Source organism: Physcomitrium patens, chromosome 11 (assembly GCF_059467195.1).
Source record: "Physcomitrium patens ecotype Gransden chromosome 11, ASM5946719v1, whole genome shotgun sequence".
Lineage (NCBI taxonomy): Eukaryota > Viridiplantae > Streptophyta > Bryopsida > Funariales > Funariaceae > Physcomitrium > Physcomitrium patens.
Genome location: NC_143420.1, coordinates 11,617,790 through 11,640,259, shown reverse-complemented (window position 1 = coordinate 11,640,259; position 22,470 = coordinate 11,617,790). Strand labels below are relative to the sequence as shown.

At 33.1% G+C, this 22,470-nt stretch overlaps 1 protein-coding gene across 2 annotated transcripts; it reads left to right on the top strand.

Annotated features, from left to right (window-relative positions):
- Positions 1–20,172: 20,172 nt before the first annotated feature.
- Positions 20,173–22,045, top strand: LOC112288561 (uncharacterized). Of its 2 annotated transcripts, XM_090254312.1 has the most exons (3): positions 20,197–20,889; positions 21,118–21,231; positions 21,875–22,045. In XM_090254312.1, the coding sequence occupies exon 1, from the start codon at positions 20,344–20,346 to the stop codon at positions 20,866–20,868; it is 525 nt and encodes a 174-aa protein (XP_090110438.1). In that variant the 5' UTR covers positions 20,197–20,343; the 3' UTR covers positions 20,869–20,889; positions 21,118–21,231; positions 21,875–22,045. The 2 variants fall into 2 exon arrangements, with proteins under 2 accessions (XP_090110437.1, XP_090110438.1); XM_090254311.1 differs by having other exon boundaries at positions 20,173–21,231.
- Positions 22,046–22,470: the final 425 nt, after the last annotated feature.

Sequence of the window (22,470 nt, the reverse complement as noted above, 5' to 3'; positions counted from 1 at the left end):
GTTTGATTAGGCAACTCTTAGAAGACATTGGACAAGTGCAATTAGAAGCAATTCTCATTATGTGTGACAATCAAGAATGTCTTACATTTGCCAAGAATCCAAAACACCATTCAAGGAACAAGTACATTGATATTCAACATCATTTTATATGAGAGAAGATTGAAGACGGAATAATAGGTCTGAAGTATTGTGCTACAAATGACATGCTTATTAATGTGCTTACAAAGGCATTAATCAAGGATAGACATCATGACTTGATTTAAAGATTAGATTAAAAGCCTTTTGAATATTAGCAAAGTAGGAGTGTTGAAGAACAGCAAGTATTTGCTTAGTTACAATGACATAAAGTTTAAGCATAGTATGTTGATAATAGTAAAAAGGTAGCAAAGAGATAAAGTAAGTTATTGTGGTGGTACCGAGGCTTTAGTAAGATGAGGTAGAAATGGATGTAATATCAAATGGATGGAAGTTGCCTCGTTGGTGCGCAAACCACCACCTATAAGTAAAGAGTGTTAGAAGTAAGAATTATCTTCCTCCACACTTCTATTAGAATATAATCCTTGTTGATACTAAGTGTTTGTAGCCTTTAGACTTCTTTTTCTTCAATAGAGTTTTGATCTATATATGAGGAATATGATGTAATTTATATTGTAACAAATAAGATTTATATTTTTTAATAAAAAAAATAATTTATAATATTATATACTTCATAATTTTGATAATTTTTAATTGATATTAAGTAAGATGATGTTGTACTTATTAATCAATTTTTTTATGGATTACAATATAAAATAAAAAAATGAATGCTCAATTCATTTAATCTTCAAATATTAAGTCAAGAAATTGATTTTATTATAAAATATAATAATCAAATTTTTAAATTTTGGTTTGAAAATCACATAGTTAAGTCTTAATATTATTTCAATTCATTGGCAATACTAATGTCTTTTCAATACAAACCTTTAAAAATAGAAGATATTGTCATGGCCATAATCATGTAAGCTAATAATTACATGTACAAATAGGTGGAAGTAAGTAAAAGTAGATAAAAATAAGTTAATTCTATAATATTTAATATGGAAGCTTCTTAGAAGCTTTGTAGATGCTGCTTTGACTTCATAGGTGTCTTTAATTGACTTTTTGGATTATAAACGTGGTCAATAAGTTGGCCATGTGCCACACATGTTGTTAGCTTGAAGATCAAGCTAACTATGTGATCCACACGTAGAAAAACTTGCCTTGTAAGTCAAGGCATGTGTCCTACAAAGTCAACACATATTGGAGGTCCTATAGAACATCGCCACGTAGCCCTTAGTTAGATAGTATATATAGAGACAAGAGTGAAGGCTTCTTCACTCTTGTCAACTCCTTTCTTGCTTCTAGTCTAGTTTTAAGGGTCTCTAGTTTTCTTGTCTTTTGACAATAGCCATTCCAATTTCTATTTCAATATATATACTTGTTTATATATATTTTGTTACCTCTCTTTGAGTGAAGGCTGACTTGTCTGAATTGTTTTTTCATCGAGTTCTTGTCCTTGACAGATTGACAAGAGTACACCTACAATATTAGAGCTTTGTCTAATCTTGATTAAGAGTGGATTACCCCTTTTTCTTCATAAGATATAAGCATATTAGAAGTTGCGGATTACCCTCTTCTAAACTGATATTGTCCTTATCATTTTCTTTGTCCTCAAGTCCTCTCTTCTATTTATCTTGAGCGATATTAGACATCTTCTCTCTTTTAAGTGTTATCATGGCAGAACTTCTCGAAATGAAGAGTGCAATGGCACAAATGCAAGAGCAATTGAGAGAGTTAATGCTTGCGATGCATCAACTCAATTTACTACCACAAGGAGCAACAAGATTGGCACGAAGTGAAGATATAGAAATGATTGGAGTTGCTTCAACATTTGCACCAAACCATGTCCTTTCTCCTATGGTGGAACGCCCTTCAAATGTTAGAGGACCAAGAATTACCCTATCCGAGAAGTTTGATGGCACCAGATCTAAGTTTCGAGGATTTATCAATCAAGTGTAACTGGTGATTGAACTTCAATCCCAAAGCTATCCAACTCCAGGATCACAAGTTAGATTCATTGGTACGCTTCTTTCAGGTTTAGCACTATCGTGGTTTTCATCTTTTCTTGAACGACAAGATCCAATATTGGATAATCTAGAGGCTTTTTTGGTGGAGTTTTGATCCATGTATGGAGAGCATGATGCAATTCGTGTTGCAACCAATAAGATCCGTATTTTACGACAAGACAATCGATCAGTAACGTTATATGCTTCACAATTTCGACAACTTGCAACTGATATCAAGTGGGATGATGCTGCACTTATTAGCCAATTTTTCTACGGATTACAATATGAGGTAAAAAAATTAATGTTCAACTTACTTGATCCTCAAACATTGAGTCAAGCAATTGACTTTGCTGTGAAGTGTGACAATCGCCTTTTTGAATTCCGATTTGAGAATCGTACAAGTGGACTTCAATGTTACTATAATTCAATAGCAACACCAACACCTCTTCAACACATGCATTCGGAAGTAGAGGATATGTAAATTGATACAATACGTTTCAAACCTCTTACTGAGTAAGAAAAGACTTGTTGTCGTCAAGAAGGATTATGTTTATATTATGGAGAACCCAAAGCACACTGCTAAACATTGTCCAAAAAAATGACGCAATCATAAAATGAAGAGTATGGCTATGAAAGAAGACAATATGTCAGAAAACGAGTTTGTCCAGCTACAATAGGGACTATGCGGCTGGAACCTTGCACAACATCTAGTAAAGGTCCTATTCTCTCCTCAGAGCCCTGTCCTTGTTTTACATTAAATGTTATTTTAGGACCTAAACATTACAAAGTCTCTGCCTTGTTAGATTCAGGAGCCTCAGCCTGTTTTTTAGATAAAGAATTTACTAAAAGACATAGTATATCTTTAGTAAAGAAAACTAAACCTATTCATGTAGAAGTCAAAGATGGTCGTCCATTGTCTTTTGGAGATATTAATCATGAAACCCTTCCTATAGAAGTAATAATCAATGGTTATAATAGTTTTGTAGTATTTAATATTATTAGATCTCTTTCTAATCCAGTCATTTTAAGTTTATCACGGTTAGAGAAATACAACCCTCAAATAGATTGGATTTCTCAAACTCTTACTTTTTCTAAAAGTATAACTAATAGTGTAGTTAAACAAGTAGAGAGTCATAAGTCCAGTTCAATTAAACTCGTATTTATAGGTGCAAAAGCTTTCTTGCATGCTGCTATGAAAGAATCATCCTACATTATTTATGCTACATCCGTTTCTACTGGTGAAAAGACTTCAAGTGGCATTCCAAGCCAATATCAAGAATTTTAAGATGTATTTGAAAAAAAAAATGCGGATACACTCCCGGAACATCGTCCCTATGATTGCTCAATTGACCTTCAAGAAGGAGCACAACCGCCATTCGGACCAATCTATAGTTTATCACAAAATGAGTTAGCTGAACTCAAGGAGTATATTGAAGAAAATCTAGCCAAGAATTTCATACGCCATTCTAAATCTCCAGCAGGAGCTTCAATTCTATTTGTGAAGAAAAAAGATGGATCATTGCGGATGTGTGTTGATTATCGAGGACTCAACAAGATTACCATCAAAAACAGGTATCCACTACCTTTAATATTTGGACTTCTTGATCAGCTGAATTAAGCTAAGATCTATACAAAAATAGATCTTCGGGGAGCATACAATCTAGTACGCATCAAAGAAGGAGATGAATGGAAGACTGCATTTCGAACTAGAGATGCAGGACTCTATGCCAAGATAGAAAAGTGTGTATTCTACACTACTCAAGTCGATTTCTCAGGTTACATCATTTCAAATGATGGACTTATGATGGATCCTAAGAAAGTTCAAACTATTATAGATTGGAAGATCCCAAAAATGGTAAGAGATGTCCAATATTTTTTGGGATTTGCCAACTACTATCGGATCTTCATCAAAGACTTTTCTCGAGTTGCACCTCCACTTACACGTTTGACTTCTAAAGAAAAACTCCAATGGAATCAAGAAGCGGAAGTTGTTTTTGAATCTTTAAAGACAGCATTTATTTCTGCACCAATCTTGTATCATGTTGATTTTTCCAAAGCATTCTTTATGGAAGCAAATGCATCGGACTTTGCTCTGGGTGTGGTTTTATCACAAATGGGAACAGATGACAAACTTCATCCAGTAGCCTTTCATTCAAGAAAATTCTCAGCAGCAGAAATCAATTATGAGATCCACGACAAAGAACTTCTTGCAATTATGGATTCTTTTCAAGAATGGTGTCATTATCTAAAAGGCGCTTCCAGTCTAGTCACTCTGTATACGGATCACAAGAACCTCAAATATTTTATGTCAGCACGTATATTAAATCATCGCCAAGCTCATTAGAGTATGTCTTTATCAAGATTCGAGTTCATCATCACTTATTGGCCAGGAAAACAACAAGGTTTATCCGATGTCTTGTCTAGATGTTTTTATCTTGCACCAAAAGAAGGAGATGCAGCTTTTGAGCAACAAAGAATGGTTCTCTTGAAGTCGGAGCAATTTCATCTTCGAGCAATAAAATCAACATTGACTGTTGATTTAATTTTTCTTAAGCAAGTCCAGTTAAGTATGTCTTCAGACCCTCTTGTTCGTGATATCAAGAACAATTCTTCTAAATCTCATGATCTATCTAAATTTGAATTCAAGAACAACCAACTCTATTTCGAAGGACGCCTATATATTCCAGAAGGAGAAGCACGTTAACGTATTCTTCAAGCTCGTCACGACTTCCCAGCAATAGGACATTTTGGATATAATAAGACTTTGGAGCTGATATCTAGGGATTTTTGGTGGCCTCAAATGTGGAAAGCAGTTAAAGATTTTGTACAATCATGTGATGTTTGCTCAAGATCGAAAACTCCTCGTCATCGACCTTTTGGACTTCTTCAGCCATTATCCATTCAAGAACAACCATGGTCTTCTGTTTCTATGGACTTCATCACGGATCTTCCAATCTCAGGTTCTTATGACTCTATATTCGTGATAGTAGATCGTTTTACCAAAATGGCACATTTTGTACTATGTACAAAATCTATCATAGGTGAAGAAACAACTAAGCTTTTTCTTGAAAATATCTATCGCTATCATGGATTACCCAAGGATATTATATCAGATAGGAAAACTCAATTTGTATCAAGATTTTGGCAGACTCTTTTCAAGATTCTTAAAGTTGATATAAAACTATCTTCAGCATTCCATTTTCAAACGGAGCATATTATACAAGTTTTGGAGCAATATTTAAGATGTACCATTAATTACCAACAATATGATTGGATAACTCTTTTGCCATTGGCAGAGTTTGCTTACAATAACACGGTACATTCTTCTACAAAACAAACACCTTTCTTTGCTAATTATGGTTATCATCCACGACTTGATACTTTTGACTTTTCAAAAGTTGATAATCCTGCTACGAAAGATTTGGCAATTCATTTATCAGAGCTACATGCAACGATGAAGGCGCAGTTAAAAGAGGCTTAAGAATAACAAAAGGTCAATGCGGATGTCTTTCGAAAGGAACAACCATCATTCATCTTGGGTGATAAGGTATGGCTACTTCGTCGCAATATCAAGACCACTCGTCGTTGTGACAAGTTGGACTATCGAAGGCTGGAACCATTTTTTATTTCTGTATAAATCAATCAAGTTGCATATCGTTTACATCTATCGGAGTCAATGAAAATCCATCTAGTATTCCACGTGTCTCTTCTTGAACCATACAAGACAATGGACATACCAAGAAGACGATAAGCTCCACCTCCTCCTATAGAAGTGAACAATAATGAAGAGTTTGAAGTAGAAGAAGTCTTAGATTCAAGGCGACGCCAAAATAAATTAGAATATCTTGTCCATTGGCGCGGATATGGTATTAATGAATGTTCATGGGAGCAAATAAAGAATCTTGTAAATGCAGCAAAGGCGGTGGAGGCTTTTCATCAATGACATCTATCAATATCAAGATGAAAAACTTCTTTATAAAAGAAACAACATCTAGACAAGATAACAATCTACTTTTAATTCTTGTTCGTAGCTTCGTTGTAGTAGTGACGCTCAGGAGATGGAGAACCAACAACCAGCAGATTCAACTCAAGTGCCTTTATTTGTTGACCTGCCGGACGAGACATTACGATTATCACAACCTTCAAGACGACATAATTGAGATGAAGATCTTCAAGAACGACATGTTCTTCCTCGAATAGATGGCGAGATACAACGCATTTGGTATCACGATTTGGGAAGGGACTCTCAATGTTTGGTGATTTTGCTAGAGGTAGGAACAACTACTGATGGTGTTCCAAATATTCTATTCGAAGGAAGTTACGAAGGCCTCAACAATGATCAAATAATTGGGTGGTCTTCCCGCCCTGGTATGGGACACTACCGATGGTTGAAAGGTCCTATCAATCGTCTTCGAAGAGAACAAAGATCAAAGTATGTGGCAAATATAATTCGTCGCATCATAGATTTTGTCAACATGTGATGACCGCTCTTTGTGGAACTCGTCTCTAGAAGGGGAGGTAATGTCACGGCCATAATCATGTAAGCTAATAATTACATGTACAAATAGGTGGAAGTAAGTAAAAATAGGTAAAAGTAAGTTAATTCTATAATATTTAATATGGAAGCTTCTTAGAAGCTTCGTAGATGCTGCTTTGACTTCATAGGTGTCTTTAATTGACTTTTTGGATTAGAAACGTGGTCAACAAGTTGGCCATGTGCCACACATGTTGTTAGCTTGAAGATCAAGCTAACTATGTGGCCCACACGTAGAAAAACTTGTCTTGTAAGTCAAGGCATGTGTCCTACAAAGTCAACACATATTGGAGGTCCTATAGAACATTGCCACGTAGCCCCTAGTTAGATAGTATATATAGAGACAAGAGTGAAGGCTTCTTCACTCTTGTCAACTCCTTTCTTGCTTCTAGTCTAGTTTCAAGGGTCTCTAGTTTTCTTGTCTTTTGTCAATAGCCATTCCAATTTCTATTTCAATATATATACTTATTTATATATATTTTGTTACCTCTCTTTGAGTGAAGGCTGACTTGTCTGAATTGTTTTTTCATCGAGTTCTTGTCCTTGACAAATATGTAAATTAATGCGATACGTAGTAAACTTTTTATCAAAAAAGAAAAAAGTCATCATTGTCAAAAAAGATTGTGTCCATAATATGGAGGATCAAAGCTCACTATTCAACATTGTCTAAAGAAATGACATAATCATAAAATGAGAAGTATTACTATCAAAGAAGATAGTATATTAAAAAATAAGTGTATCTAGCTATAATAGAAATTGAGTAGTTAGAACTTTATACAATACCTAATAAAGGTGATATTCTCTCTTCAAAATCATCTCTTTATTTTAAAAAAGCTATTAATTTAAAACCTAAATATTACCTTTTTAGATTCAGGAGCCTCAACTTCTTTTTTAGATGAAGAGTTTATTAGAAGGAATAGCATACCTTTAATGTAGAAATCATAGATGATCATTTGGTATCTTCTAGAGATATTATTCATGAAAGATTTTCTTTAAAATTAGTAATTAATAGTCATAGTAGCTTTGTAGTATTTAATGTCATTAGATCTCTTTTTAATGAAGTTATTTTAGGTTTATCTTGGTTAAAAAAGTACAATCTTTGAATAAATTGGATTTTTTTGAAAATATAATTAAGAATGTAGTTAATCAAGTAAAAAATTATAAATCTAATATAATTAAACTTATATTTGTAAATAAAAGAGCTTTTTTACATGTCTCAAAAGAAGAATCACCTTGTGTCATTTATGCCACACTTGTTTCTAATTGAAAAAAGAATTAAAATGGCATTCCAAGCTAATATTAAGATTTTTAAGATATATTTGAAAAGAAAAAAGTCGATTTGTTTTTAGAACACCATCTTTATGTCTAGTCAATTGACCTTCAAAAAAGAGCTCAACTACTATTTAGACCAATTTATAGTTAATCACAAAATAAATTGGCTAAACTCAAAGAATATATTGAAGAAAATTTGGCCAATATCTTCATACATCATTCCAAATTTCCAATAGAAGCTTCAATTTTATTTGTGAAGAAAAAAAATGCATCATTGTGGATGTATGCTGATTATTAAAGATTCAACAAGATTACCATGAAGAATAGGTACTCGCTATCTTTGATATTTAGACTTTTTGATTACTTGAATCAAGTTAAAATCTATACAAAAATAAATCTACAAGGAATATATAATTTAATATGCATCAAAGAAGGAGATGAATAGAAGACTGTATTTCAAACCAAATAAAAATATTTTAAATATAATATCATGCCTTCAAGACTTATAAATGCACCAACAATTTTTTAACATCTAATGAATAATTTCTTTTAAGAGAATTTTTAGATGATTTTATTGTTTTTTATCTAAATGACATTATAATCTATTCTAAGAATATGAACAAATATGAACAAATATGAACAAATATTTTTTGTATGTTATAAAAATTAAAAGATGCAAGACTTTAGATTGAAAAGTATATATTTTATACTACTCAAGTTAATTTCTTAAGATACATCATTTCAAATGATAGACTTATAATGGATTCTAAAAAAAATTCAAACTATTATGGATTAGAAGATTTCAAAAATGATAAGTGTTATCCAATGCTTTTTAGGATTTTTTAACTACTATCAAATCTTCATCAAGGACTTCTCTCAAATTACAATTTCACTTATATTTTTTACTTATAAAGATAAACTTCAATAGAATCAAGAAATAAAAAGCAACATTTGAAGCTTCGAAGACAACCTTTGTTTTTGCATCAATCTTATATTGCGTCAAATTTTTTAGGCCATCTTTTATGGAAATAAATGTATCAAACTTTGCTTTGGATATTATATTGTTACATATGGGAATATATGATAAACTTCATCTAATAGCTTTTTATTTCAAAAAATTTTAGCAATCGAGATCAATTACAAGATCTACAACAAAGAAACTTCTTGCAATTGTGGATTTGTTTCAAAAATGATGCTATTATCTAAAAGGCTTTTTTAATTTAATTATTGTGTATAAGAATCATAAGAATTTTGAGTATTTTATATCAGCATGCAATAGGAATTGTTGCTAAATCTTTTGGAATATATTCTTATAAAGTTTCAAATTCAAGATCACTTATTGATTAAAAAAATAACAACATTTATTAGATACACTTTCTAAATGACCTTATTTTATACCAAAAGAAGGATATGTTGCTTTTTATCAATAATAGATAAAATTTTTGAATCTAAAGTATTTCCATCTTTGACCAATGAAATCAATATTAATTATTCTTTCAATTTTTATGAAACAAATTCGCTTGAGTATATCTTTTGATCCTTTTATTTGTGATATTAAATAAAATACTTTAAAGTCTCATAATACTTATAAGTTTGAATTCAAGAATAGTCTATTATATTTTAAAGAGCACTTATATGTTTCAAAAGGTGAAGCTTAATTATGTATTCTTCAAACTTGTCATGACTTTCTAGCAGCATGACATTTTGATTATAATAAGATTTTGGAACTAATATCTAGGTGCTTAATTGTGGAAAGTAAGTACAAATGCAAGAACAATCCTATCAAGTCTAATAGAATCTTAGATAATCTTAAGTAGACTTTAATAATCCTGATCAAACTTTGATAAATTTAAAATAATTTTTTTAAAAAATATAAAAGAAATACAAAGAAGTTTCAAATTAATTCTAAAAAAAACTAACAAGAAATTTTAAAGAAATATAAAAAATAAATCTTTAAAAAAATAAAAATAATCTTTAAAAAATATTAAAAATAGAAATATTTTAAAGAAATAATAAAAAATTCTTTTAAAATATTAAAAATAGAAATCTTAATATTATCCTAACTAAAATCCTATTTGAACCTTAATCAAACTTTTGGTCAAATCCGAATTGAAATCCTAATTTAATCTTAATCAAACAATATATCAAATCCTAATTCAAATCCTAATTGAATCTTAATCAAATCTTATGTTAAATCCTAATCAATTCTTAGTCAATTTCTAAATCAAATTCCAAGTAGATTCTAATCCTAACCAAGCTTTAGACCAAATCCTAAACCTTCACCAAACCATAGGTAAATCCTAAACTAAATCCTATAGTAAATTGAAACCTCAACAACTAATGATTGAACTATTGATATCAACTCAAAATTTTTACACTTCTTAATAATTAAGTTAAAAACAAGCACAAAAAAAATAAAAACAATTATACTAATTAATTGAGAGAAATGCAAGATAATCCAATTAAGTACTAAGTTGCCTCTTACTCCAATTTGAATGCTGAACTTCTACAACCAATATTTCTTTCTTGAATTGTTAAATTTATCTCAAATTTTACCTATAATGTTGAAACTAAGTTAAGTATTTATATAAAATTAATTTCACTTCAATCCAATTGATTGATTGCAAAAGAACTTAGAAATACTCATTGACCTTCAAACTCCAATTTTTGAGACTTCAACCCACGAAAACCTTTATACATTTTGATCTAACCATTTCATTGACATCAAAATTTACAAATACATTTATAACTAATATATCAATACATTATCCAAAATTTACTTATATATATAATACAAAATTCAAGAAATCCTCAAATTTATAAACATATTTTTATTTGTCAAAATTTAAACTGACTGAGAACATTACTAATTTTGAAAATCCCTCAAAAATTCAATATTGACTTAATTGATATAAAACCAAGGCCCAAAAATCTCTTCTTAAGTTTACTCTAAAATTTTACTCTTTGATCTATCATAAAACTCTGAAGTCACTATAGGTGCATGGTTTTGTGCCTTGAAGTTTGATTTTGACTTAGATTGGCAACCAGTCTTTTCCGGATATCAATTCTTGGCTTCTTGAGATAAATTTTCTTAAAATCTACTCTTAATTCTCTCCTACATCTGTATATATTATTTAATTTTCTAATCTACTTTATATTGCTTTATTTATGGCCCTATAAAATAAGGAGAAGACTATTTTATAAAAAGACAATATTATTAATTTTTAGTTTTATTATCTATTATTTATATTTTTAAGATAATTTTCTATAATATTTTAAAATAAGAAATTTTATAATATAATATTTTATTCTTTTTTTTCTTAATTAGCCATTTTAATTTATAAAATATTTTTTAAGATTCTAAAGATAAATATAAAATTATTTTTGGCTTTTTATCTTTAAATTGATGGACAAAAAAAGCATGCAAATCAAGTTTTGAAGCAATATTTGAAGTGTATTATCAACTACCAACAAGATGATTGGACAATTTTTTTGCCATTGGCAAAGTTTGCTTATCATATCACAATGCATTCTTTTATACAACAAATATCTTTTTCTAATTATAATTATTATCTATGACTTCATGCTTTTGACTTTTCAAATGTTGATAATCTTGTAGCAAAGAGTTAAGAGTAGATTTTAGGAAAATTTATCTCAAGAAGCAAAGATTTGACAAATCATTAATCTGAGCTACATACAATAATAAATACATAATTAAAAGAGGCTCAAGAATAACAAAACAACAACATAGATGCTTATTACAAGAAAAAATATTATTTTCACATTGAGGATAAGATATGATTAATTTCTTGTAATATGAAAATTATTTAATATTTTAGTAAGTTGAAATATCATAGACTTGGATCATTTTTTATTTGTGAATAAGTCAATCTAGTAGCTTATTAATTACATCTACCAGAGTTTATGAAAATCCATCTTGTATTTTATGTGTCCGTTTTGAGACCGTATAAATCAATGAATAACTTTGCAAGAAGATAAATACCATTGTTTCTTATAAAAGTGGTTAATAATGAAGAATTCAAGATAGAAGAAGTCTTAGAGTCAAGATGACATCAGCTTAGGTTGCAATATCTTATTCATCCGCACAAAGACAATACTAATAAAATTACATGAAAGCTAACAAAAAATCTTATAAATACAAAAAAGAAGATCAAAGCTTTTCATTAATAACATCCATCAAAACTAAGATAAAAGATAGCAACTCTTTTCTATAAAAGATGTACAATTTAGAAAAGATTACATTCTACCTTCTTGTTGAAGGAAAGAATTCTTTAAGTAGTTGCTAAAGGTCAATAGAGTACAAGTGTTATTAGGGATATCCCATAAGGTTAGATGTTGGTCTATAGTGCATTAGAGTACAAGGAGAGGGTTGGTCCTAGGAGATATCCCATATGGGTTGTAGCACTTGGTACCTTGGTACTAGTATATAGGGAAAGGGTTGGCATGGGAAGAATTATCTCATACCACACTCTATTTGTTAAAGTACAACCTTGTTGGTCCTAACTTACTTGTGTGGAGTATGCTTTCTATGTTTCAACAGGTTATGGGCCCACATTCTCTTACCAAGTAAGTTGTTCTTCCATTATTTCTTTGTTGCTTATTTTTGGTGGTTGAGGTCTTATGGTAGAGTGTTGCTAGTGAATTTTTGAAGTCATTGCTCCTGGATTTGTGAGTGTATGAGCTTAAGCAAGACCTTGATAGTGTCTTTGCTGAAGGAGCACTAGTATTTGAGAGTTTTATGAAAAAGTGAGTCATTTTTGAGTGAAGTAACGTTAGAGAGACGTTTGAAAGTCATAAAATCATATTACAAACCATTCTCCACCATTTAGACGTAATTTGGACTCAAAATATGCAAAAAGTTGTAAAATAGCGAATTCTGGATTTGTAGTTCAGCAATCTTTAAGTAGTCATATCTTTTGCATTACAACTCCAAATCAAGAGTTTTTTAGACCTTCTTGTAGCTTGAGATGGTATCTTTTGAGGGTGATAGCTTAAGAGTTGTTGAAAAGTTTAGAGGTGACAACTTTCACCACTGGAAGGCCAAAATGGAGCTACTTTTGGCGTCATTGGATCTTTGGGAGATAGTAGATGAGGAGGAACTTGCACCTGGGGTAGAGGCAAGCATCAAGGAGAAAAAGGACTTCAAAAGACGAGAGAAGAAGGCTTTTGGCATAATTTCCACCAATTTAGATGAAAGCAACTTTGCTCATGTCATTTCTTGCAAAGGGGTAGTAGATGCATGGAAGACTCTTTGCAATGTCTATGAAAGTAGGAATCTCTCCAATGTGCTATGCTCAAGGCAAAAATTCTTTACTGTGAAGATGGAAGAAGGTGAAGATCTCATGGCTCATGTGAATGAGGTAAAAGCACTTGCAAACTAATTTGCTGTTGTTAACAAGCCTTTACTTGAAGAAGATGTTGTGATGACATTGCTCTCAAGCCTTCCGGACTCCTATTCCTCCCTCATTGTGGCATTGGAGTCCATTTCAAGGAAAGACCTCACTTTGGACTATGTCACGGCAAGACTAGCCCATGAAGTGACCAAAAGAAAGCAAAAGGAGTCTATTGGGGAGCAATCAGCACTATTTACAAGACCAAGTAAGGCAAGTGCCCCTTTTCAACGCTATCCTCCTAAAACTTGTTACATTTGTGGAAAATCAGGCCATTTTGCTAGAAATTGTTTCAAGGCAAAGAAAGGAAAAAGAGAGAATGCCAACAATGCTTTTCATGACCATGGAGGTGAAAACTTTGCATTCATGGCAAAACAAACTCCTTCCATGCTTGATATGAGCAAATGGATTGTAGATTCCAGATGCACCAAACACATGACTCCATACAAGTGTTCATTTAATACTTATCAACCAATTCCAGCAACCAAGGTTTGGTTAGGTGATAATGGTATGGTACAAGCCATTGGAATAGGCACCATTGTAGTGGAGGTGGTGGTGAAGGACATAAGCAAGAGAATCACTCTCAAGGATGTGTTGCATGTGCCAAAGATGAAGAAGAACCTCCTTTCGGTGAATAAACTTGTAACTCATGGGTATAAAGTATAATTTAACATGAATGGAAGTTTTGTGAGAACCATAGAAGGCAAAGAAGTAGCAAAAGGGACTAGGGATGGCAATCTCTATATTATCAATTGCATGACGATCAATGGAGTGGAGGTTGCTGCCTTTGCTAAATTTCCATCAAATGAAGACAAGGTGGGTATTTGGCATCAAAGACTTGGGCATTTGAATGCCAAAAGCATGAAGGAGCTTCAATCCATGGTAAGTGGCTTAGATCTTGGCCATTCTACCATGAATCTTGCTTGTGAGGGATGCATTCAAGGCAAACAACATAGGACATTATTTCCTAGTGGCGTTGCAACAAGAGCAAACCAATTACTGGAGCTTGTGCATTTGGATGTTTGTGGATCCATAAAGACACCATCTATGAGTGGAGCAAGGTACTTTGTCACATTTATTGATGACTTCTCAAGGAAGGTATGGATTTACATCATCAAGGCCAAGAGTGAGTGTTTTGCCAAGTTTAAGGAAAGAAAAGTACTTGTGGAGAAGCAATGTGAGCACAAGATTAAGGTGCTGCGATCAGACGATGGAGGTGAATATTTGTCCAAATACTTTGATGAGTTATTGAAGCATGAAGGTATTGCAAGACAAACCTCCACTCCCTACACCCCACAACAAAATGGAGTTGCTGAAAGAGCAAATCGCACCATTGTAGAGATGGCGAGGAGTATGATTCATGCTCAAAAACTTGGGTATGAGTATTGGACGAAAGCTGTAGTAAATGCCGTGTGTACAAGAAATAGGTATCCCACAAGTGCACTTGAAGGAATGACTCCCCAAGAAGCTTGGACTGGTAACAAACCTTGCATATCCCACATGAGGATTTTTGGGTGCATTGCATATGTCAAGGTTCCAGATAGTATGAGAGGCAAACTTGATGCAAAGGGCACAAGATGTATATTCCTTGGTTATTGTGAAGGCACCAAGGCATATAGGCTCATGTGTTTAGATACCAGAAAGATCATCAAAAGTCGTGATGTAGAGTTCTTGGAGCATAAAAGTGGTAGTGAAAAGTGGGAGATGTGTCCAAGTGGGAGTAGTGGTGTGTTTGTGGATACATCTTCAATTCCAACAAACAAACAAGAAGATGAAGAAGAGCATTCTCAAAGTGAAGAAGGAGAGGAAGATGCCATGATAGAAGAGCCCAATACTATGAAGACTTCAATTCCAGCAAGATACAACAAAGACAATGAAGAGAATAAAGATGAAGAATACCAACTAATGAGTAAGACAAAGAACTCCATGAGCCATACAAGGCAACAAGAGGTGCATGAAGGCTCATCTTCCTTGCATGAAAGAAGATATCCAACACGTGAGAGAAGGCCACAAGGTGAATGGTGGAAGAATCACATCTTTCCACAAGTAAGTGAAGACCATGCCAATGTTGCTCTTCTTGATGATCTATTGACTTTGTGTGATGCAATGAGGTGTGGTGATGCAATGAAGTGGGAGATTGCCATGCAAGAAGAATACAAATCTCTTATGGACAATGAGACATGGGAGTTGACTCCACTTCCACCAAATCGATCAGCAATTGGATGTAAGTGGGTGTTTAGAACCAAGAGAGATGCTATGGGCAATGTTGTGAGGTACAAGGTAAGATTGGTTGCCAAAGGCTACTCACAAGTTGTTGGAGTGGACTTTAATGAGACATTTGCACCCATGGCCAAGTTCACCACCATTAGAACCATAGTAGTAATTGGAGCATCAATGGACCTTGAGATGCATCAAATGGACGTCAAGACAGCATTCTTGAATGGAGAATTAGAAGAAGACATCTACATGGAGCAACCTCAAGGATTTATTGAACAAGACAAACATCACCTTGTTTGCAAGTTGAGGAAGTCATTGTATGGACTCAACCAATCACCAAGAGCATGGTACCAATGCATTGACTCATTCTTTGTGAAAGAAGGTTTTGTAAGGAGTGAAGTTGACCATTCTTTGTATGTATTGCAAGCCAAGGACTTCTTGCTGGTTGTGATCCTCTATGTAGATGATTTAATCATCTTAAGCAACACCATGGTAAGATTGGATTGGTTGAAGAAGAAATTAGAGGGAGAGTTTGAGATGAGTGATTTGGGAGAGCTCCATTATTGTTTGGATGTGGAATTCACAAGAAGTAGAGAATCAAAGACCATCACATTGAGCCAAAGCAAGTACATTGAAGAAGTGTTGAAACGATTCAACATGGGAGATTGCAAGCCCATTGGGACTCCTTTGGAGGCCAACTTGAAGTTGATGAAGCTCACGGATGAGGAGTATGCTGAAGTTGAGCATCAAATGCAAGGCATACCATACAAGGCAGCAGTAGGCTCACTCATGTATGCAATGGTAGGCACAAGGATGGATCTTGCATTTGCGGTAAGTGTTATAAGCCAATACATGGCAAAACCAGGTCCTATGCATTGGGCAACCATCAAGAGAATCATGAGGTACTTGAAAGGCTCTTTGAACCTCAAACTATGTCTTGGAGGAGATAATATTGCATTACATGGATATTGTGATGCGGATTGGACTGGAGATGCAAACGATAGAAGGTCAACAACGGGCTATGTATTCTTTGTTGGAGTGGGAGCCATATCTTGGAATTGCAAGAGACAACCAACCATTGCAAGGTCCACAATGGAGGCGAAGTACATGGCAGCAAGTCATGGAGCAATGGAGGCAATTTGGTTGAGGTTGTTATTGGAAGATATTGGACTTGTGCAATTGGAGGCCACTCCATTGAGGTGTGACAATCAAGGATGTCTTGCTTTTGCAAAGAATCCAAAGCATCATGCAAGAACCAAGCACATTGATATTCAGTATCATTTCATAAGAGAGAAGATAGAGATGGGAATTATTGATATGATGTATTGTGAAACCAAAGATATGTTGGCTGATTTGTTGACAAAAGCTTTAGTTAGAGAAAGACACAACAAGTTGAATAAGGCATTAGGATTGATAGGTAATTGACCAATAGCAAAGTGGGAGTGTTGAAGGAAAGAACTCTTTAAGTAGTTGCTAATGGTCAATAGAGTACAAGTGTTGTTAGGGATATCTCATAAGGTTAGGTGCTGGTCTATAGTGCATCAGAGTACAAGGGGAGGGCTGGTCCTAGGAGATATCTCATACGGGTTGTAGCACTTGGTACCTTGGTACTAGTATATAGGAAAAGGATTGGCATGGGAAGAATTATCTCATACCACACTCTATTTGTTAAAGTGCAACCTTGCTGGCCTTAACTTACTTGTGTGGAATATGCTTTCTATGTTTCAACACTTCTATCCTTATTTATAGTTTTTGTCTTATTGTGGTAGTAAAGAGATGGAGAATCAACACTTAACAAATTCCATTTAAGAACTATTATTTTCTGACATATTAGACAAGACATTGTGATTATCTCAGCCTTCAAGATAATATAATAGAAATGAAAACCTTCAAGAATGATATTTTTTTTTTTGAATAAATGGCAAGATATAAGGCATTTGGTATCATGGTCTGAGAAGAAAGTCTTGATATTTGGTGATTTTATTAGAAGTAGGAACGACTCTTGATGGTATTACAAATATTTTGTTTAAAAGAAGTTACGAAGGTTTCAACAATGCTCAAATAATATGGTGGTCTTCCTACTCTAGAATAGGATATTATTGATGGCTGAGAAGATCTATCAACTATCTTCAAAAGAAATAAAGATTAAAGTACATAGTAAACATAATTTGTTGCATCTTAAACTTCCTCAACATGTAATCATTGTTCTTTGTGGAACTCATATCTAAAAAGAGGGATAATATCATAGACATTAATTTATTATAATTGTTATTTAAATAATATGAATAAATAGAAGTATATAAAAATAGATTAATTTCATAATATATTCTAAAAAAATTTCTTAGAAGCTTCATAGATGCTACTTTGACTTTACATATGTTTGTAATTGATTGATAGGTTAGAAACTTGGTCAATAAGCAAACCATATGCCATACATGTTGATTGCTTGCAAAACAAACTAATCATGTGACACCTATATAAAAAAGCTTGATTTACAAATTAAGATAAGTGTTGTATCAAGTCAACATATTTTTGGAGGTCCTATAGAACATTGCCACATAGCTCCTAAGTAGATAGTATATATAGAGACAAGAATAAAGCTTTTTTCACTCTAGTGAATTCCTTTCTTACTTCTAGTCTTGTTTTAAGAGTCTCTAGTTTTCTTGACTTTTTGCAATAGCCATTCCAATTTCCTCTTAATATACATATTTTTTTATTTTTATTTTATCATACTTCTTTAAGAAAGTCTAACTTGTTTATTTTCTTTCATTTAATTCTTGTCCTTAACAACTTCCAATGCAATATCATTATTGTCTTAAGGCAGGTGATTGTTCTTTTAGAAACATTTGGAATATTGATTATCCATTTAAAGGAGCTATAATAGTTTTTGGTAGAGATTTTTGCCAAATATTGCCAGTAATTATGAAAAGAACTTCAAATGAAATTGTAGCAACATCTTTTTGATATTCAACACTTTGGCCTCAAATAAAAATCCATATATTTAAAAAAAAAAAAAAAAAAAAAAAAAAAAAAAAAAACATGAGGTTGAATTCAAGAGCATTTCAAACAAATATTGAATTTTTTAATTGGCCTTTTTAGATATAGAATGCATACATACATTATATATATAGATGGTGGTGCATTTGAATTCTTCATAGTTACATTATTATTGACTAATATTTCTATTTGCTACTTTTCAAATAAAAAATAATATAAACTTATTACCAAATAATGTAGTTATGGTTCTTCATCACATGATTATTAATCAACAATTAATATCTTTAGTGGATGTTGTTTATCAAAGAATACTAGAAGACGGTATAGCAAATGATGCCTTCTTTAGAAATAAAATCTTTTTATTTACATAGACTGATGATACAAAGGATATTAATGAAAAGATTATGGCTATATTTTTTAAAGAAGAATAAGAAAATCTAAGCACTCATGAAGTTGTTATTAAAGATAGTATTGACAATAATAATATTTATCTAGTCAAATTCATCAAGTCACTTAATCCATTTGGAATGCCTAGATCAAGGCTTTGTCTTAAGATTGAAACTTTGGTGATGCTACTAAGAAATTTTGTTCCTTGCCAAAGATTTTACAATGGAATCTGATTGATAATTACATGACTAATGGATCGAGTTCTTTTAGCAAGAATTCTTGGAAGAAAATTTGTTGGAAACTTGGTATTTATGTCATGGATTACATTAACTTCTATAACAAAAAAAAAATCTATTTATTCTAAAAAAAAAAATTCTAGTCTGTCTTGCATTTGTAATAATAATAAACAAATACTAAAGACAATTGGTGAAGTGTGTTGGTTTGGATCTATGACAACCTATTTTTTTTTCCCTCAATGCACTTCCACTTGTTCAGTTAAGATTCTTCTTCCTAGAAATGACAATTTAAATTCCATACTAAATATTGTTTGCTTAAAATCAATAAAAAATAAAAGTTTCAAATCAATAAAAAGTAAAAGATAAAATAGAATGTTTCATACAAATGATATATCTTAAATTTCCTAAAAAAGAAAATCACCATCATGATCAAGTTGAAATTCTCCAGGTATTAATTTAGTGAATTTATTTTAGAAAATGCAATATCCCTACATGAATACAAAAACAGAGGTTAAGAAGAATGTTATGTATGTATATATATATATATATATATATATATATATATAGTTTATATTTAAATCAGAAAAATAAATAATTTTTTAAAACAGTAATCTCTTTTTCACACAAAGTTTGGTGTTGGGTTTGTCAGTTTCCACAAAATACTAGTTGCAGTAACACACCAAAAGTCATAGTTGTTCATTTGTTTTTCAAATAAGAAATTTCTGAACATGATCTTAGAATCATCAAAATTTTAGAAAAATAATGCCTTTGCGTAAAGTATCCCAGAAATTCGTATTTTGTGAAAGAATAAAAAGAATTGGCAAAAAGAAGAGAAAAAACATTCCCCTTTTCTTCTGCAAAGAGTTTCAGGCACGGGGAGCCAATTACGAGGAATTCTTCGTCAAACCTGAGCCAGCGAACGATACTTCGTTCAACGACCGACGCACGATTAAGGTTTCGTCGGACGAGTAGGTCAGCGCAATTGGGTCGCGTCTCGTGCCTCGCTGGTCACCGAACAACCTATTACACACAGAGCATGGAAAGGGTAGATTTCTTCTGGGTATTTTGAGTTGGCTTCTTTCACGTTGTTTGATTGTTGGGTTTTGGACAATTTGACGTTATGTGTGATTTCTTTCACTGACACTCTGTGCTTGGGGAGTGGATTGGGCAATAGCAGCTTCAGATTGTGAGTGTTTGATTCAGCGATGGCGAACAAGGGTGCGAAGAAGCGGAAGGAAGAGAACGAGAAGCATATTGCGTTTCTCCGGAACTTGATTCTGATATCGAACACGCTTTATGTCGTTTTGAGATTTGGTTTAAGGTTTGGGAGCCTTCGGTGGTTTCATGGAGGGATGTTTTGCTTCACATCGGCTATCTACAAGCTCGTGTACGATCAGCTGGCAGGTATGGCCAAGCCGGAGATCGACGCAGCCACCGGCGAGATTTTGGACGGGGGTTTCGATATGAGCACCGGGGGGCTCTGCAGCTACATGCACGACTTGTTGTACATCACCAGCTTCTTGCAAGTGGCGTCAATACTATCTGACAAATTTTGGTGGCTCTATCTTGTTATCCCTGCTTTCGGCATCTACAAGGTCTGGCCCTTCATCTACAACAATTTCTTGAAGCCCGCACCGCCGGAAGGTCCTATGGACGATAAGGAGAGGAAGAGACTGGAGAAAGCAGAGAGGAAGGCTAATCGTCCGAAATTTGGAAAAACGAGGAGATGATAACAGACTCCCCTGCTCTAGGTATAGGGTTAATCTCAAGTTGAGCCTACGCATTGTATCTAGTGTGATTACACTCGACTGTCTTTCAAGGCCACACGATATCTTTTTGTTTCTTGCCTGTCACTTGTGATTAAGAGATAACACATCTTCTGTGTAGTTGTTCCTAGTCGCTTCCAGTCTTTGGTGTCTGTAGTGTTTTACATTTCCTGATGAGCTCTGGCGTTTCATCCCATGTGCTGCCCGAGGGAGATGGCTACGTTGCTTTCATGAGGAAGTATCATTGTGGCAACATGCTGTGGGAAATCGTAGCCAGAAATCCTAGAATTCTTCCTGGATTTTGGCACGCTGCCTTGTACTGAGGAGGTAATACATGTAACCCACTTCTCCAATGAGATTTTTGCTTTGTTAGAATATTGTAAGAGGGTCTATGAACTTGCTTGAAAGTGAGCAGCGTGGTGAAGCGTTCCCATCTTCATCTTGCAAAGCCTCCTCGTGGCTCTTTTTTTCTCTTCTATCTTGTCTTCTGTTTGAAGCACTACGTGCATGGTAACAAGGCTTGGCCCTACATCTTTCCTTCCGTATGTGGCGATAGCCTTTTGTGGTTGGATTGGGTCTAGTTTAGAGACAGCACAGCTAGTAAAGCTTAGCTGAGAAGGATGCACTCTTTTTCTCTGTAATTATCTTCGGATAGCCTGGCTCGTTAATACAGCAACCACAGCAGTTAATTCTTCTTCTTTTTATCATGCCTCAATTCATGTTAAACTAGCATCAACGTTCATAATCTTTGCTCCTCAAACTAAAAAGCACCAATTCTACAACAAAGCACAAAAATATTTCTCTAAGAAATAATTATGGATGCTTTTGAAGTATTTGTGTCTAAAATTTATAATAATAAATATCCATTTAAATTTCCTAGAATTAGAAATAGAGATATACATATATATATGTATATATTGCTAAATTGACCTACCTATTCTAACTATCATCAAAAAATTCTCTATTGCAGGAACCATATTGGTTGAATTTGCAACCAATAATGATGCGTGGGTAGGTTTAGAAGAAGGAGCAATTTAACAATTGTCCAACTATATATACACTAAATTAAATACACGTCAAGAAGAACGCATGAGTTATTTTGTAATTGCATTTTAAGTTTACTTTAGTTGCATTTTCGTAACTCTGTGCATCGTTTCCTTTTGTTTTTGTTTTTGTGTTTTATTTTTATTTATTTATTTTTTTTGTTAGTGTGTGTGTAAATATCTAACTGTGTGTATTATTATCGTCATTTTTACTGTTATATTGATGAGACATGTTTGTGTGATAGTTAATTACATTGTGATTTGCATTCATACTTCATGTTATTATATATGAAGAAGTCCTCTTCAAATATTTTTCTTAAAGCAAAGTAAGCACTCTAATGGTATATATATTCTTAAAAACAACGAATAAAACTATGTCATTAGATTAATTTAAAATTATTCACATAAAAAACACAAGAATATTTCAGCTCACAGAATATGACATTTGCAATATTAAGTTCGTATTATTTACAACTTCAATTTAACATACGTCACTTATCCATCCATGTCCTCAAACACCTCT

What these genes read in the sequence shown, in the direction of transcription:
- LOC112288561 (XM_090254311.1), top strand. Translation starts at nt 20,344, where the DNA reads ATGGCGAACAAGGGTGCGAAGAAGCGGAAGGAAGAGAACGAGAAGCAT.